General features: G+C 42.4%; 1 protein-coding gene across 6 annotated transcripts; it reads left to right on the top strand.

Moving 5' to 3' along the window:
- The first annotated feature begins 1,281 nt into the window (after window positions 1–1,281).
- On the top strand, window positions 1,282–18,902 carry ZFP69 (ZFP69 zinc finger protein). Of its 6 annotated transcripts, none has more exons than XM_058717877.1 (6): window positions 1,282–1,929; window positions 3,358–3,516; window positions 4,825–4,910; window positions 10,479–10,605; window positions 10,931–11,029; window positions 16,259–18,902. In XM_058717877.1, exons 2-6 carry the CDS (start codon window positions 3,390–3,392, stop codon window positions 17,389–17,391), a joined length of 1,572 nt encoding a protein of 523 aa, XP_058573860.1. In that variant the 5' UTR covers window positions 1,282–1,929; window positions 3,358–3,389; the 3' UTR covers window positions 17,392–18,902. The 6 variants fall into 6 exon arrangements, with proteins under 6 accessions (XP_058573860.1, XP_058573858.1, XP_058573863.1 ...); XM_058717875.1 differs by having other exon boundaries at window positions 3,034–3,516; XM_058717878.1 differs by having other exon boundaries at window positions 1,283–1,929; window positions 3,034–3,516; window positions 10,934–11,029.
- The last annotated feature ends 184 nt before the right edge of the window (window positions 18,903–19,086 follow it).

Genomic DNA, 19,086 nt, shown 5'->3' with positions numbered 1-19,086 from the left:
TGTTATCAGGTATATGGGGGCCTAGGATGAAACTCAGAGAATGAATAACTTTCTTGCTTCGCCCCTTGGAGTGGGAACATAGCTTCCTTGGTTTACTCGGATGCAAGGTGAAATACAGAACAGAAGTAAATGGGGCCTGGCAGAGAAATAGCAGAGATGAAGCCTGTCTAAGATAGAGTCTGTTCAGTTTCCCTAACTCTGCTGAGACCTGGATCCTGGACTTCTAGCCTCCAGACCCGTGAGAAAATAAATTACTGTTGTTTAAGCCACCCAGTCTGTGGTATTTTTTTGCGGCAGCCCTAGCAAACTAATGCACTCCTCTAAGAACATTAAAAATAAATATTCCAGACTTTAGTGTTTCTTGTTTTCTGAGGTGGGTTGATATAAATATCTTAGCTCCACTATTCCAAGAAGAGAAACTCCAGTCATTATCCCATTTTCACACACTGCTTTCCCTTTCCTCATAGCCCTCATCATCATCTGGGGTGCTACCTGTTTTGTAAATTTATTACTGTTAAAAAGAAAACCACAGGCTCCAAATGGACCCGTTATACCGGGGCTTAATACCTAAGCTAATTGTAGTTCCAACCACCCCCAGAAATGTAGTCTTAACAAGTCAATCAGGAGATTCCTGATCTAGCACAAATGAGCTAGTATGTCACATGGGCCCTCCCCAACCCCCAAAGGAAAATGAGTTAATCCCCCCAGTTAGACCCTGGGCCCTAGTCCCTAAGGTAAGGTGACCTTACCGGGACCAATCCTTTCTTTTCTTTTGCTAATAACTTCCTTGTCCCACCCTCCCTCCTATAAAAACCTATTTTATACAACTACCTAGTGCTCCCTTCCACTTGCCAGATGGGGATGCTACCCCATTCCGTGAATCAATAAAGCGAATTAGATCTTCAACTGTACTGGGTTGAATTTTTGTTGTGTAACATTATCTATTTAATTCCCCATGCATTAAGATCCAAAAAAGCAGGGACCATTCTGATAACTGCTATATGCTTAGAGCCTGTAACAATGTAGGACGGACGACACGCACTCAAGATACTTGCTGAAGGAATGAATGACTGAATGACAAGGGGTTTCCCCACGGAAGAGTTGGAGGGCCAAGTGGTCTCTCCAGAGGCCGCCTGGCCCCGCACGCGGTGGGCCGGCTGGCGGCTGCCCCCGGGGTCTGGGCGCCCGCGAGCGCTCCGCCGCTCCAGCGCCGGGTTTTCGGGTGCGCCGGCTTCCCGGGAGGGGGCGGGCACGGGGCGGCCCCTCGTGGGCGGAGTCGGCAGCTGGGCGTGCGGGCCGCCGGAAGGCGCGCGCGCTGGGCGGGGGGCTGCGCGGCCGCGTGGGGTGGCCGGACCCGGGGCGGGCCCGGCGGCGCGGGGGGCGACCTGAGGCGTGGGCGACGGCGGGGCGCGGCGGGAGGACGGAGGCCCCGGGCGACGCCGGGCTGCGGCCCACGAGGCGGGGCGGCGGGTGGAGCCGGCTGCCGCCGCCGCCGGGCCGGCGTCAGAGCGAGTGCCCGCGAGGTGTATCCTCGCGCGCGTCTGCGGGAAGCGGGGTCAGGACAGCCCTCCCACTGCGGCCCGCGGAGCCCCGCGCCCCGGAGCGCGGCCGAGGAAGGCCGCCTGGGAGGGCGGCGGTGAGATGCGGTGCGGCGGCCGGCCCTAGACAGGCTCCCCGGGGGGACCGGGAAAAGCCCCGCATCCGGGGCGGAGGCCGAGGTCCGCGGGCTCCCGAAGGAAGCCTGCGGGAACGCTGGGCGTGCTTTGGAGAATCGTCGGTGAGCGGGGCATGCGGTCTACGAAGGCGGGGGAAGAACAAAATCCGCTACCGCCCGGTCCTCTGAAGAGACACCCTGTGGCGCCGAAAGCCTCGGGAGCGAGCGCTCTCGCGGCCGCGTCCTTGGTCCCAGCAGCGTCCGGGGCCGAGCTGGTGAGTGGGAGGATGCGCGGGTGTGCAGCCTCCGTCCCGGGAAGGCACAGCCGGGAGCAGTGAGGAGCGGCAGCTTCCAAATGCTGCTTCGAAAGTTTCCCCACTTTGGTAACTAGACGTTTACTTTTATGTATTCCGGGGCAGGATATTTCCACATGCTCCATCCTGCAGGATGCAGCTCCTTTCTCTGCAACGGGCACAGCTTGGGGCCCGGTGGGGGGAGCCCGTAAGCTACATACCCTTCCTTGCAAACTTCAAAAAGTTGGGCCAGCTCCCTTTATACGGAGCTCGGTCTGTGCGCGGGGCCCCAGTTACGTTGGACCAGGTGGCTGTGGAGGCACCTGCTCAGATGCGGGGGGCTTTGGATGAGATGATAGATTTGAGTTGTTTCCGGATTTCCCTGTTGCAAACACTTGTGCAGTAGTCCTCGTGATACTCGAAGTGCTGTATTTCCTCCATCTGAACCCCTCCCCCTCCCCCAGTTTTAACATTTCTGAAACCAGGAGGCATCTTCACAGGCCAAAAGGACTTGCCCGCTGCTGGGCATCTGCGTGGTTGGGGAATGTACCTGTTGCTGTTTGGTCAGGTGAAAATGCAGCTGTGTGATTATTCCATCACTTCTGACACTTGAGATGAACTTTAAATGTAGATCTCTAATTGTTTTTAAAAGTAGCTGGAAAAGGTAATGCTGTGGTAAAGCAAAAATTGTATAGCAATATTTATTATTAAGGGTTTTCTGTATGCTTGACATTGTTTCAATTAATGTTACAGCCCTATAAAGTACAATTGTTATTCCCATTTTATAGATGAAGAAACTGAAGCTCCAGAGAGTTGAAGTGTCTTAGAGCTTTTAAGTACAAGTGTGAGGATTCTCACCTAAACTGAATTCAAAGCTTGCCCTCTTAACTCCACTAAGTCTGTATCCAGGCAGAAGATGGGTGCAGCTTACTGGGAGGGAAGTCAAGAGAGGGTCTATGCTTGTTTTTATACCTTTTTGGCTGTTTATGGATGTGTGTATGGAACTGGGAGACAGCCACATCCAAGAAGACTGATTATACTTATTCCCACGTTGATGCCAAATCTTTATTTTCAGATCTTTTGCAGTTTAAAATATATTTCCTCAAGTTCTGGAGTTCTGGATGTGTGGTCAGTGCTTCTGGATCCCTCCTCTTCTGTCTTTTGCTCCTCTAGAAGACTATAGAGGCATGCACTCCAAACTGCTCAACTGGCTGCCTCCCAAGGAGGCACTCCTTAATTTAAGAGAGAAGTCAGTTTTTCAGAGTTGTTAAGGTCACATCAGCCTCTAGGAACCCCCGGGTTCTGGTGCTGCAGGGACACACCAAAGTTCTGGGGGCGGGAGATTGTGGTCAGAGGAGACCGCATACCTGTGAAGCCTCTCAGCAGAGATTCTGGCACTTTCGTCACCAGAAGTGGACACGCCCGGTTGGGTGGGCATCGTCATGCTACAGCAGCTCCTGATCACCCTGCCCACGGAGGCCAGCACCTGGGTGAAGTTGCGCCATCCAAAGAAGGCCAAGGAGGGGGCACCCCTGTGGGAGGATGTAACGAAGATGTTTGAAGGAGGAGGTGAGAGTAGACTGATACAGGGAAAGCAGAATTCTCAATTCGTGTGTGAAAGGATAGGTACCCATTTCATTGAGGTGTCTCTTGGGGAGAAAATTGGAGGAAAGCAGGTCTCTGGGGTTCGTGCTTGTGCCTTTTGGGACGAGGATAGCTATGAGGGCAGATGTTGGGTTCTCAGCTCCTTGTGCCATGTGCTCCATGCTGCCCCCATCTCCAGTTCCCGGATAAAGCACGAAACAGGAGGACAATACAGTGTTCCCCACCAGCGGCTCCCAGGTATTGTGATTGTCACAGACAGTGGGGTCAAAGGCTTCTACTCCTTAAAGCCCCCCAAGGTTTTCCTTCATAAGTTTTGGGCATTTTGGCCCAAAGCCAGTGTTTTCCACAAGTAGTTCTGAGAGGAAGGAATGACCTACTTGATGACTCTCGATTTCCAGGAGGTCAGGGGGAAACGTCCAAGATTATACATTATCTGGTGGTCTGGTTGGATAGATAGATAGATGGACAGAGGAATTCGCGTGTCTCACATGATCTCGTAGGTCACACCTTTAACATTTCAAGTTCAGCCGGTATGTAAGCTAGCGGCGTGAGGCAGGGATTTTGCTAAAGCATCTTGACCGATGGAAAAATGAATAATGGTCTCCAGTGCTTATTATTAATTGATGGAGACAGACGCATACCCCGAGCAAAATAATAGAAGGTAGCCTAAGAAAGTGCTACGGTAAATTTCTTTGGGAAGCCAAAAGACTGGAAACATTCTTCTGATTACATTTATTGGAGAAATTTTCACAAAGCAGATAGCACTGAATTGGGCCTTGAAAGAGGTCTTCCATTTTTTTGTAGAAGATTTGGGAAAAGGATACAGAAATGAGTGCCTCGAAGAGTGGTTCAGAGAATGGGAACCAGTCGAGTCTGAGGGCTAAGAATGTGGTCAGTGTATGTGTACAATGGATAAAGGATGGTGGCTAGCGAAAACGAACACTTGGGGAAATGTGTTTTAGGCAAGTTGTAGAGGGCCTGATGTCCATGGGAAAGGTTTGGATTTTCTTTCTTAACCAGAAACATTTGAACAGAGGAGTGGCCTGGTCTGAGCTTTTGGACCAGTGTTGCCCTTTGGGAAGTATTAGTGCTCAAAGCAGTGCACTGCAGACCCTGCTTATTAAGGAGGCCCCCCACTCTGCTCTGAGTTGCTCGAAATGTCCCTCTCTGTGAATGTTTTGAGAGAGGAGCCTGTTCAGCAGGTCTGCAGGCAGTTTTTCTATTTGGGGGATTTGGGGAGATATAAACCTCATGGCTCTTTTCCTTCTTTAGCTCTGCTCTCTCAGGATGCTGAGGAGACCCAGGGAGAAAGTTTGAAGGCTGAAGTCACCTCTGGACCTCCAGCAGCAGAATCCCAGGTGGGTTGGGTTTTCCTTTCATTTTCTTGGACCTGCTGCTTGGTTTTCAAGGCTATAACTCGCCTTTTTTTTTTTTTTTTTTTTTTTTGGAGTGTGAGGAGTTTGGAGGTGTTTGTTAGTGTGGGGCTAACAGATTCAACATAGGGAACTGTGCAAGTTGCTCTTGTACAGAAAACTGGGCTGTAGTGGTGGCGATTCCCCTACTCATGGTGGCTTCCCTCCTTGTAACTCTTGTTTGTGGCCAACATCTTGATTTAACATTATGCTAATTTCTGTAGAGAAAGAGAAATGAATGCTAGAATTCCAGCCCCTAAAAACAAATAGATGCCACTTGGGGTCTCAGATACATGTCAACTTTCTTTTTTGAGTATTTTTACTCAAAAACAAACTTCGTGAAGCGACAAGAACCTTCTGACATTCTTATGCGATGTACCCATTTCGCTGGTGGACTTCATGTGGTAACCCTTCGTATAGTATTAGGAGTAGAGATCAGACCAAAGGAGAAGTGAGTGGGGAAGAAATGGTGTGGCCACATAGCACACACACGTTAGACAAATGGACAGTTATTACAGGGTGTCCTCACTGTCGATTGGAAGCATAGGGAAGACAGGAGAAAAATTGTAGAATGAGAAAGGAAGACTATTCAAAATGAAATATTATCCAACGGCAGGAGAGTTTTAAGTGAAAAGGACTTGGGTTCTGTAATTAGATGGTACAGGATCTGAAATTATCTCTAAGTATTTACTTGCTTGGTAATGGGGCAATTTTTTTCAGCTGTTTACAATCCCAGTTTCCTCCGCTGATTCAGATGCTAATATTTTTCTAGGATTGAATGCTTTTCAAAGTTATTTACAGTAATAAGGAAGAAGCAATAAGAATAAGGAGTAATAGTCTATTTAAAGAGTTCTCTATATATTCCACTTATCTGGAATTCCTCATTTCTTGACATGTATCAAAAACTGATGGTATTCTTACTGCTGGGAAAAGAAATTAAATTTTTTTTTAATTTTTAATGTTTATTTTTGAGAGAGAGAGTGTGTGAGCGGGAGAGGGGCAGAGAGAGAGGGAGACACAGAATCGAAAGCAGGCTCCAGGCTCAGAGCTGTCAGCACAGAGCCCGACATGAGGCTCAAACCAATGAACTGTGAGGTCATGTCCTGAACCGAAGATGGATGCTTAACCAACTGAGCCACCCAGGCACCCCTGTATAGTTTTTTTTTTTTTTTAAGTTTTTTTATTTATCTTGAGAGAGAGAGCAAGCAAGCGAGCATGAGTGGGGGAGGGGCAGAGAGAGAATCCCAAGCAAGGACCAGTTCTGTGCTGTCAGCATAGAACCCGATGTGGGATTCAATCCAAGAACCATGAGATAATGACATGAGCTCAGATCAAGAGTCAGACACTCAACCAACTGAGCCACCTGGGCACCCCGAAAATGTGTAGTTCTATTTTGACATGTGTATATACCATGTAACCAAAATATACACCATTTCCACCATCTCGGAAAGTTCCCTCCGGCTCCTTTCCAATCAGAACTTTGCTTTGCTCCCAGTAGAGGGTACATGGCTTCTCTTTGTTATTTTTCTTTTCTTTTCTTTCCTTTCCTTTCCTTTCCTTTCCTTTCCTTTCCTTTCCTTTCCTTTCCTTTCCTTTCCTTTCCTTTCCCTTTCTTTCTTTCTTTCTTTCTTTCTTTCTTTCTTTCTTTCTTTCTTTCTTTCTTTTTCTTTTTTTCTTTCTTTCTTTTAATGTTTATTTACTTTTGAGAGAGAGAGAGCGAGAGAGAGCACACACGAGCAAGCCGGGGAGGGGCAGAGAGAGAGGGAGACACAGAATCCGAACCCAGGAACCGTGAAATCATGACCTGGGCTGAAGTCAGATGCTTATCCGACTGAACCACCCAGGCGCCTCTCTTTGTTATTTCTTATAAGTGCATGGGAATCTATAATGACCTCAAAATAAAAAGTTTAAAACAGAATGTATATTCTGCACTTGATAGGTATAGTGTTCTATAAATGTCCATTAAGTTGACAGATAGATGGTTCAAATCTGTATCCTTGATGCATTATTGTCCGCTTGTATCAGTTACTGAGAAAGGAATGTTGAAATCTGTTGTGGTTTTGTCTGTATCTTCCTTCAGTTCTGTCAGTTCTGCTCTATTTCGAGTTCTGTTATGAGATACATTAACAAGTAGTATTGTTGTCTTCTTGATGAACTGACACTTTATCATCATGAGATGTCTCTTCTTTATGGCAAATAATATTCCTTCTCCTAAGCCCACTTTGGTCTGATTTATTATAGTTCCTCCACTGTTGTTTAAGTTATTATTTGTATGGTATGGCTTTTTCAGTTCTTTTACTTTTGTCCTATCTGTATCTTTATACTTAAAGTATGGCCTTAGATATAGCTGTGTCTTGCTTGTTTAGTGCATTTACAGTTACCATAATCATCGATACAGTGGGATTTAAATGTATATTCTTACTCTTTGCTGTTCACACATTTTTGTTTCTTTGTTCCTCTTCTGCTTCCTCTTGGATTGCATGGTGTTTTAGTATTCTACTTTATGCCCTCTAATGACTTTTTAGCTATACTTGTTTTATTTGCTTGTGGTGGTTGCTCTGACCGTTACAATATGTGTTTTTAACATATCACAGTTGAATTAATATTATACTGTTTCACATGTGGCATGGAAGCCCCGTATTTCCATTTACTCTTCCCCATTGTTTGTATATTGTCATCATATATTTCACTTTACACATTAAAACCCCACAGTACATTGTTCCTATTTTTGTTTTTTGTTTTTTAAAAGTTCACTTATTTTGTGAGAGAAAGCAAGCATGAGCAGGGGAGGGAGGGAGGGAGGGAGAGAAAGAGAGAGAGAGAGAGAGAGAGAGAGAGAGAGAGAGAGAGAGAGAGAGAGAGAGAGAGAAAAGAAGAAAGAGAGAGAGAGAGAGAGAATATCCCAGGCAGGCTCCACACTCAGTGAGGAGCCTGACTTGGGGCTCGAACACATAAACCGAGAGATCCTGACCTGAGCTGAAATCAAGAGTCAGATGCTTAACCAACTGAGCCACCTAGGTGCCCCTGTTCTTATTTTTGTTTTTAGCAGTAAATAGTTTTTAAGTAATTAAGAAAAGGAAAAAAAAAAGTTCTTTTCATAACCATCCACATAATTACCAATTTGCAGTCTTCATTCCTTCTTTTAATTCCAAGTTTCTGCCTGGCATCATTTCCCTTCAACCAGAAGAAAGTCGTTCAACGTTTCTTGTAGTGTGGGTGTTCTGACGAATTCTCACAGCTTTTGCTGATCTAAAGATGTCTTTCTGTTGTCTTCTATTTGAGGATCTTTTACTGGATAGAGAGCTCTAGGGTGACTTTTTTCTTTGAAGCACTTTACAAGTGTTCCATGATCTTTTAGCTTGTATCATTTGGAATGAGAAGTCAGCTGTTACTATTATTTCCCTATAGGTGACCTGCCTTTCTGTTTGTTTTATACCAACTTGTGTTTTTTTTTTTTTTTTTGCTCCTCCTTTCCTACCTTCTTTTGGCTACCTTCATGATCTTTTGTCATTGCTCTTCAGCAGTTTTACTGTGATGTGTGTAGGGCTGGTTTTCTTTGAATTTAGTATTTTGGGGGTTTGCTGAGCTTAGATCTGTGGCTTGATTTTTTTCCATCAAATTTGGAAAATTTTCAGCCTTTATTTCTCCAAATATTTTTTCTGCCCATTTTTTTATCTTCTTCTGAGATTCTAATTATATATATTATTAAACCACTTGGTATTATCCCAGGTTTGTTTTTTTTCCCTCTTGGTGCTTCAATTTGAATAATATCTATTGACCTATCTTAAGTTTCATGGATCTTGTCTTCATCGGGCCATTCAGGCCATTCTGCTGCCATTAAGTCCATTTAGTGGATTTTTCTGATACTGTATTTTTCATTTGTAGAATTTTCATTTAGTTCTTCAGTATTTCTCTCACTCTCTCCTCTTAGTTACCCCCATGTTTTCACTTACTATATTCATATTTTATTGTAAATTTTTTAACATATTTTAATAATTTCTTCAAACTTCTTGTCTGCTAATTCCAAAGACTTAGTCACCTGTGGGCTTGCTTCTATTGATTTTTCTTTTCTTTTTTTTAAAATTTTTTTAATGTTTATTTATTCTTGAGAGAGAGACAGAGTATGAGGGGGGAGGGGCAGAGAGAGAAGGAGACACAGAATCCGAAGGAGGCTCCAGGCTCTGAGCTGTCAGCACAGAGCCTGACACGGGGCTTGAACTCACAAACCGTGAGATCATGACCTGAGCTGAAGTCGGACGCTTAACCGACTGAGCCACCCAGGTGCCCTTTTATTTTCTTAATTATAGGTCATATTTTCCTCCTTCTTCACACGTGTAACAGTTTTTTCTAGTAGTTGAGATATTGGGTATTGAAAAACAGTGGGGAGGGGTACCTGGGTGGCTCAGTCAGTCAGGCGTGGGAGGGACACTTGATTTCAGCTCAGGTCATGATCTCACAGTTCATGAGGTTGAGTCCCACATCAGGCTCTGTGCTGACAATGCACACAAAGCCTGCTTTGGATTCTCTCTCTCCTCTCTCTGCCCTGCCCCTGTTCATACACACACGCACTCTCAAAATAAACTTAAAAAAAAAATAGTGGGGGATGAACTATATATGTGCGCACATCCATACGTACACACATATATGTGTATACATACACGTGTGTGTGTGTGTATACACATATGTGTGTCGTTTGTTTATTTACAAAAGACTAAGTCCTTTCCTCTGTCTGGTGGTTAAAGTGAGGGACTGATTATTCATATTCTCCCTACAGCTGTGGCTGAGCTCTGGCTGAGACACAGCTTTTATTTGATTGAGTTCACTTCTGACTAACCCAGCTACAAACACCCATGTCACCACTGTTGGGGGGCTGATCTTTATTATCTCTTCAAGTATTTGAGCTAGGATGGGGTTAGACTACAGTTCCAGTTTTGTTCATCTTTGCATTGAACTCCAGTTCAATGAGCCCCAGGATTTAAGCTCAGTAGCAATACATTGGCTTTGTGACAATAATTGCTGAAAGCCTGTCTCTCCCTCTGGCCCCTCTGTCCTCCTCTCCTCCTGTTCCCTTCACCAACCTGCCACCAGTGATGCTGTTCACTCTCCTGTTCCTCAGATAAGCCAAGGATGCTCTCACTTTAGGTCCTTTGTACCTGCCTGGAATGCTCTTCCCTCAGATTTCCACATAGGTCTCCCTCACTGAATTCATGTCTGTGGTCAAATCTCACCCTTTTAGAGAGGCCTTCCCCAACCACCTTGCATAAAAGATCCTCCTCTACCTTCATGTGGTTCTCCCTGTTTCCTCCTTATCCTGCTTAATTTTTTTCTAAGGCCCATATGACCTTCTGTTTTTCTATGTATTTATGGTAATCTCTGGAGGATCTTCAAACACATCCAGAGGAAGCTGTCAGTAAAACTAGTTTAAAATCTCTCAGAACTTAGAATACTGTCAGAACTCCTTGGACCTTGATGCAGGTGGTCTTCGTCTGAAAAGGAATATATTTGATATTCTAGGAACTGCTGACTTTCAAGGACGTATCTGTGGACTTTACCCAGGAGGAGTGGGGACAACTGCCCCTTGCTCACCGGAATCTATACCGGGAGGTGATGCTGGAGAACTATGGGAACCTGCTGTCAGTGGGTAAGGATGGGCGGAACATTCACCCAGAAAACCTGTCTGTTACAGGAAAGTCATTAATTTCAAATTATCAAATGTTGTGGATTCCTTTGAGCTTGGCCTTGAGTTCTGTATTAGAGATGTCTCATTCCTTGGGGGAACCGCTTTACTTGTTAGAGCGAGAATAGAAAGACATTCTGTGGTGTCCCTTTCCATCTTCAGAGACCCTGACTGCCAGAGGACTAGAAAGAATTCTGGGGATGTTCTTAGAACTCAGTGTAAACATTCATACTCTGGTTTTTTTTTGTTTGTTTGTTTGGTTTTTGTTTTTGTTTTTTTACTTTATAAGCAGGATATCAACTTTCTAAACCTAGTGTGATATCCCAGTTGGAGAAAGGACAAGAGCCATGGATGACAGAGAAAGAAGGCCCAGGAGATCCCAGTTCAGGTGAGACCAAGTCAGATAGTACCTTTTAATATGTAGGCCAGAGTCCCCGAAGTCTCCCCAGGCTGTGGGGAAGGCTGAAGTCAGTGGACAGGGCATGCACTAAACCTGACGTCACCCCTCCCTCCATCATCCCTTTCCTTCACCTCACCTTGCAAAAGTCTCTCTGGAGTTGGAGGGCAGGGAGTCTTGTCTTAATTTAGGTTGAACTTGACTTTTCCTCTTTTCTTCAGTATCCGGAGCTCTGCAAATTGAAAGCGCCTTTCTCTGAGCAGTCAGATGTACATGGTCTCTCTTCACGGAAAACACATCTCTTTTCAGGGCTCACTGCATTTGATAGATCTTTAATTTTCTCTCTTACATTCTGTTTCCACTTTCCACCAATTTTCATTTTACAATTTCAGCTTTGATTCTCACTCCCTTTTTAACTTATTTATCTACCTTTTGTATTTTTTGTAACAACTGTATGAAAATTCTTGCAAGAGAAATTGCCACAGGACAATTAAGTGGTCTTTAACCATCTTCTTAAACTTTGCTTTATTATGAAATATTTTAGGTGTTCAGAAAGGCATAGAGAACATTGTAACAAATTTCTATGTAGCTTCCACCTAGGTTAAGAAAAAAGAGTTGAAGTCCTGCTATTCCCCCTTTACCTTTTAAAATAACCAATTTTGGGGCGCCTGGGTGGCGCAGTTGGTTAAGCGTCCGACTTCAGCCAGGTCACGATCTCGCGGTCCGTGAGTTCGAGCCCCGCGTCAGGCTCTGAGCTGACGGCTCGGAGCCTGGAGCCTGTTTCTGATTCTGTGTCTCCCTCTCTCTCTGCCCCTCCCCTGTTCATGCTCTGTCTCTCTCTGTCCCAAAAAATAAATAAAAAACGTTGAAAAAAATTTAAAAAAATAAAATAAAATAACCAATTTTTCGGGGACAACTAGGTGACTCAGTCAGTTGAGCATCCAACTTTGGCTCAGGTCATGATCTCGCAGTTCATGAGTTCGAGCTCCATGTTGGGCTCTGTGCTGACAGCTCAGAAGCTGGAACCTACTTCGGATTCTGTTTATCCCTGTCTCTATTTCTTCCCTGCTCGTGCTCTGTCTCTCTCTCTCTCTCTCTCTCAAAAATAAATAAAGATTGGAGCACCTGGGTGGCTCAGTCGGTTAAGTGTCCGACTTCAGCTCAGGTCACGATCTCGTGGTCCATGAGTTCGAGCCCCGCGTCGGGCTCTGGGCTGATGGCTCAGAGCCTGGAGCCTGCTTCCGATTCTGTGTCTCCGTCTCTCTCTGCCCCTCCCCCATTCATGCTCTGTCTCTCTCTGTCTCGAAAATAAATAAAACGTTAAAAAAGATTTTTTTTTAAATAAGTAAAGATTAAAAAAATTTTTTTTAAATAACCAACTTTTCAGAGTTTAAATATTGTCATTCTCCTATATGTCTTCATACTTTCACTGTGTGTGTATATCCTGGAACAATATTTGGTATTATTTTGCATGGGTTTTTTTTTTTTAAGTTTATTTATTTTTGAGAGAGAGAGAGCACAAGCAGGGGAGGGGCAAAGAGAGAGAGGGAGGCACAGAATCTGAAGCAGGCTCCAGGCTCTGAGCTGTCAGCACAGAGTCTAGTGTGGGGCTCGAACCCATGAACTGTGAGATCATGACCTGAGCTGAAGTCAGACGCCCAACCGACTGAGCCACCCGGGTGCCCCTTCATGTTTTTATTCTTTAAATAAATGGTGTATATACTTCTACTTGCTTTTCTCAGTCAACACAATTGATATTTATCCATCTTCTTCTAGTTATTTCTGTTGAACTAATAAATACATTTATTTATCTATTTTCCTGTTAATAGACATATTGTTTCTAAATTTGGGGGTTACCAAAATGCAGTAAGTCTTCCTGTACGTGTCTTCTTGTGTACACGTGCAAGTACTTCTCTGCGATGTGGAAGCAAAACTGTTGGGTCATGGAGTGTATGCACCTTCGTTTTGCTTGATATTACCAACTTGCTCTTCAAAGCAGTTGCACCAATATGTACCTCCCCTCGGCAAGCCTTAAGACTTTCCAGAGTGCAGCATCTTTGTCAACACTTGGCTTTGTCAGACTTTAAAATTATTGTAAATTTGTGGGTGAATATGGTATCTTACCGTTTCTTTCATTTTCCTCATTATCAGCAAGAGGAGCATACTTTTCATGGCTATTGACCATCTAGATTTCTCTTACGTAAATTACTTTGCCAGTTCTGTTTTTTTTTTCTTGATCTATAGAAAGGATGTATATATCATCTTATATTTTTAAGTTTGGCTTTTCATATTTAGAGTTAATTCACCTGGAATTATTTTATGTGTAGTGTGAGGTGCCTTTTCCACATGGATAATCAGTCCAGGAACCATTTATTTAATAGTTAATACCACTCTGTTACCTATCAAGTTTCCTTATATACTTGTGTCTGTCCTGGGCACTGTATTCTGTTCTATTTTTCTCTTCTAGCCCTACTGTAATGCCAAGCTGTTGTAATTACTGTATTTCATAGTGAAACTCATATGTGGTCAAGGTAGTTCTCCCACTTTGTTCTTCAAAATTGTCCTCATTATTAGCCCCTTGCTCTTCCATGCAAATTATATAATGAATGCATGAAATTTCACACACACCCACACACATTGCAAATACTCTGGTGGTGTTTTGATTGGAAGAGAATTGAATTTATAGATCAACTTTGGGGAGAATTAATATTATGATATTGAGTGTTACTATCTAGAAACAGGGTATATTGCTGCATTCATTAGTATTTCCTAACTTTTTTTTTTTAATAAAGTTTCAGAATTTTCCGTATAAAGGTCTTGTCTCTATTGCATCTCTTTTGTTAGATTCATCTTGAAGACCTTTTATTTTGCTATTTTGATGGTATATATTTTTAAATTATGTTTTCTGTTTGTTGCTGGTGTATAATAATAGAACAGTTGGATTTGTATATTGATCCTATAGCTAGCCATCTTGTTTCATTCCATTATTAATTCCAATAATTTGTTTATATATTCTCTTGGGTTTTCTCTTTTTCAGCTTATAATAATGAAAATAAGAGCTACCATGAATTTCATTTAGATTTTCCAGTCGCTTTAAATAATAAGAACAGTTTGATTTTACTAAAACATTTTAGTTTACTGCAATAACAAAAACTCACAACTTCATTCAAAGTTAAATTCTTGGAACGCCTGGCTGGTTCAGTTGGTTATCCATGGGACTTTTTGATTTCCGCTCAGTTCATGATCTCATAGTTTGTGAGATTGAGCCCTGTCCACGCAGAGCCCGCTTGAGATTCTCTCTCCGTCTCTCTCTCTGACACTCCCCCATCATGCGTGTGTTTTCTCTCTCAAAGTAAATCAACATTTTGGGGCACCTGGGTGGCTCACTCGGTTAAGCGTCTAACTTCGGCTCAGGTCATGATCTCACAATTCATGAGTTTGAGCCCTGCATCAGACTCTGTGCTGTCAGCTCAGAGCCTGGAGCCTGCTTCAGATTCTGTGTCTCCCTCTCTCTCTCTCCCCCTCCCTGGCTTGTACTCTGTCTCTCTCTCAAGAATAAATAAAAGTTAAAAAAATTTTTTTAAAGAAATAAACATTTTTTAAAAATGTTAAAAATCTCTTCTTCTGTAGTTTGGTCCTTCAGGCCTGGATATTGAATTGGGAAAGGGGACATGACATAGAAGGCTTCTTCTCTCTTGCTCTGTCTTCTTTTCTTCCACCTCCCATTTTCAGGACCAGAATCAGAAGCCTACACAACATAGACTCTATTATTGCCTTTACTCATTAAGAATTTGGAAGTACTATTGATCCTTTTGTGTTGACTGAAAAATCTTACAAAAAGTTATACTTTTCAAGAATGAAGATGTATCAGTTGAAATATTAGTAATGGGTATAACAGATTATCAAAAAACCCAGTCAAAACTGTAGAGATTAAAAGATATTTTCAGAGAACATAGCAATAATAGTAATACAGCAGTTTGGGTTTCTTACAAGTCTCCTTTGTATAAATAACATTTCTAGGGACAGATTAATAACTACAGGAAATAGAACAAAGCAAATATTAATACAAGTTTCGATAAAAGACAGCTTAATGTTTTCATGAAAGTTCTTAGTTCAGACCTTAGTTTTTGAATGAGTATCTCCTGCTGGTGTGGGGAGAGGGACATCTTTTTATCTTTCTGAGATTGTTTTCTAAAAGTAGTTGTCAAGAAAAGATATTCTTAAGATGTAGCTCTGAAATTTCATTATTTAGTATTAGGGCATGTCTGAAGTGCTCAAATTTTACTCTCTGTATAAAATCACACATTTACCTTATTTACTGTTTCTTAACTTCCCATTACCTCCCCATGTTGCATAACCATTTTTACATGTGCAATTGACCTTGAACAACACTGGTTTGAACTGCATGCGTCCACCTATTATATGTGGATTTTTTTTTAATGTTTATTTTAGAAAGGGAGGGGGTGAGTGGGGGAGGGACAGAGAGCAAGGGAGACAGAAAATCTGAAGCAGGCTCCATGCTGTCAGTGCAGAGCCTGATGTGGGGCTCAAACCCATCAATCATGAGATCATGACCTGAGCCAAAGTTGGACGCTCAACAGACTGAGCCACTTAGGCACCCCTGGAGTTTTTCTTTTTAATGAAATGATTTGTCAACTTTTTTTAATGTTTATTTATTTTGAGAGAGAGAGAACACAAGTGGGGGCGGGGGGGTGTGTGGGGACAGAGGGAGAGAGAGAGACTTCCAAGCAGGCTCCATGCTGTCAGTGCAGAGCCCGACACAGGACTCGATCTCTTGAACTGTGAGATCATGATATGAGCCAAAATCGAGAGTCAAACATTTAACCAACTGAGCTACGCAGGCACCCCTAGATGTGGATTTTTTACAGTGCATTTTCTTTTCTCTTTATTGTAAGAATCTAGTATATGATACACATAACATAAAAAGTAAGTGTTAATTGATTTACTGGTGAGGCTTCTAGTCAACAGTAGGCTATTAGTAGTTAAGTTTCGGTGGGAATCAGAAGTTATACATGGATTTTTTTTACTGTGTTGAGGTTGATATCCCAACCCCCATGTTGTGCAAGGGTCAAATGTAATCAAAGTCTCATGTGTTTTATATGTGTAGTTGTCTAAATCTCTATTTCATATCCACTATAGTAATTGATTTTTTGAAGCATAATGAATGTGAGTTATGTGCATTTTTTCCATTTCTTTCAGACTTGAAGAATAAAACAGAAACCAGTACATCAGCTTCAAAGAATGAGATTTTACAGGAACATTTATATCATGGCATTATGATGGAAGGGTTCCTGAGAGATGATGTCATTTATTCCACATTGAGAAAAGTCTCTAAATATGATGGCGAGTTAGAAGAGCACCAGGAATCCCATGGAAGAGATATAAGACACGCCATCCTGACCCACAAGAAGAGTGACCAGGAAACTAACAAATTCGGGGAAAATATTGTCAGTTCAAATGTTACGATAGAACAGAGGCACCGTAAATGTGATACACCTAGAAAGAGGAATAAATACAAATTAGACTTGATAAATCATCCGAGTTACATAAGAACAAAAACCTATGAATGTAATATATGTGAAAAAAACTTCAAACAACCCATTCATCTTACTGAACACATGAGAATTCATACTGGTGAAAAACCTTTCAGATGTAAGGAATGTGGAAGAGCGTTTAGCCAAAGTGCATCCCTTACTACACACCAGAGGATCCATACTGGCGAGAAACCCTTTGAATGTGAAGAATGTGGCAAAGCCTTTAGGCATCGCTCATCTCTTAATCAGCATCATAGAACTCACACTGGAGAGAAACCCTATGTATGTGATAAATGTCAGAAAGCTTTCAGCCAGAACATTAGCTTGATCCAGCATTTGAGAACTCATTCTGGAGAGAAACCCTTTACGTGCAATGAATGTGGGAAAACCTTCCGACAGATTAGACACCTTAGTGAACATATAAGAATTCACACTGGGGAGAAGCCCTATGCGTGCACTGCGTGTTGTAAAACCTTTAGTCATAGAGCGTATCTAACGCATCACCAGAGAATCCATACTGGGGAGAGACCCTACAAATGTAAGGAATGTGGGAAAGCCTTTAGACAGAGGATACACCTTAGCAACCATAAAACTGTTCATACAGGAGTGAAGGCATATGAATGCAACCGCTGTGGAAAAGCCTACAGGCATGATTCATCCTTTAAGAAACATCAGAGACACCATACTGGAGAAAAGCCTTATGAATGTAATGAATGTGGAAAAGCCTTCAGCTATAATTCATCACTTAGTCGACATCATGAAATACACAGGAGGAATGCCTTTCGAAATAATGTGTAAAAATAGATTATTCAACATGAGAACAAAAGCTAACTCTAAATCAGTGCTTTTAAATTCCAGGATTCCAAATTTGAGGAATTGATATAATGATACCAGCCTTTAATATTGCCTGTTGTGTAAATAGTACGTTGATAACTATTATCTACTAACACCTCCATACAAAGTACTTAAGAATAAAGGATTAAATTAAATTCAGGATTGTGATGCACACATAATTGTTACCTGATTTCATGGAGGGTGAATTATTCTCCATGGGCATTCTCTGATTTATAGACTAACATTTGGGAAGTACTGTTGAAAAAAATCACCCCTGTTTTTTAAGTAACTTACTTTTTTTAAATGAGGAAACTTACAAATCTGATAAAATTCAAATGGCATAGACAGTTGTATAAGTGAAAATCCTTTTCCTACATCCACCACCAAATTCTACCTTAGAGGCAACCATTTTTATAACTTTTTATGCACCCTTCAAGAGATCTTTTTTATTTGTATCCAAGAGAATATGCAGAGTTCTTTTTAAGCATAAATGGCAGCTTCCTATGTAAACACATCTGCACATTACTTTTATTACTTAACCATATATCATGGAGGTCATTCCATATTAGTAGATAAAGTGCCTACTCATTCTTTTTTATAACTGCATGGTATCCTGTGGTTTGAATGTACTTTAATTTATTTAGCCAGTTCACTATGATGGACTTTTGGATTTCTAATCTTTTGTTGCAGTGAATGGTCTTACGCATTTTTCTTTCTTACACATGTGTTTGTGTAGGGTAAATTCCAAGAACTGGAGTCTCTATACTAGAGGGTATGTGCACTTGTATGATGGATAGTGCCAAACTGGCCTTCATAGAGGTTGGGCCAATTTACTTTCCCACCAGCAAGAGGACTAGGAGCCACCTGATGCTGAAGCATGTCCTGGACCCACAGCCCTGTTAGTCATCAAAGAAGTATCCATTTGTCTCAATAACTAGTGTGGAAGTACCAGCTGAGCTGCATCCCCAGAAGGAGCGCTGCTTGCCATTCCTGGAGCCAGAGAGGAGTCTGCATCTTACTGAACAATAGCCAAGCCTACCAAAATCTCAGCTGGAAAAGGAGAAGCCCTCTTTCCACCAACTGCTCCAGCCCTTGACCTCTAGGCTGGAGCTGCCTGATCAATGAGAGCCCCTTTAAAGAGACCAACCCACCTATCTTAGTAAGTCAAATCTTGGCTGCAACCCCTCTGATGGAATGGAGGAACACTGATAATTGAGTCAGGAGACTTAAGATGGCAGGGTGTACTATGGATGATCAACCACAGCATTTTACCGGATGGTTAAGTTAGCAAGTTATAGTTACTACATGGAGGAAGAGAGAAAAGAGGTAGGGCATGACTGTCTAATAAGCATTGATTAATGAAAATATTAACATTGCTTATGTTGTGAAAGCTGAGCACCACGATCGGGGCCACATGGTTTTGTACATGCTCATTTTTCAATCTGGTAAATGTTTATTAAAGTTTTAGTGAGTAATTCTGTAAAATGTTAATCGATTTACCCTCACCTCCATCCACTAAGGTTATAAACCAAAGCCTGGCACTTAGATTTTCCATTATAGCTATTGCTACTTTATAGTTCCATGTCCCATTTTCCTCCTTCCTATATGGGCTCTGTCTAAACACAGTAGATTAGTTGAGACTCTTTGGTTAAATAACAA

Source organism: Neofelis nebulosa, chromosome 2, assembly GCF_028018385.1.
Source record: "Neofelis nebulosa isolate mNeoNeb1 chromosome 2, mNeoNeb1.pri, whole genome shotgun sequence".
NCBI lineage: Eukaryota > Metazoa > Chordata > Mammalia > Carnivora > Felidae > Neofelis > Neofelis nebulosa.
The sequence above is the reverse complement of the archived record's forward strand: the minus strand, read 5'-3'. Positions and strand labels throughout refer to the sequence as shown.

Excerpts from the sequence above, each read along its gene's own strand:
- ZFP69 (XM_058717877.1), top strand. The coding sequence starts at position 3,390 with ATGCTACAGCAGCTCCTGATCACCCTGCCCACGGAGGCCAGCACCTGG. Across the intron at positions 4,911-10,478 it reads CTCCAGCAGCAGAATCCCAG|GAACTGCTGACTTTCAAGGA; the intron begins GTGGGTTGGGTT and ends TTGATATTCTAG. Across the intron at positions 10,606-10,930 it reads TGGGAACCTGCTGTCAGTGG|CAGGATATCAACTTTCTAAA; the intron begins GTAAGGATGGGC and ends TTACTTTATAAG.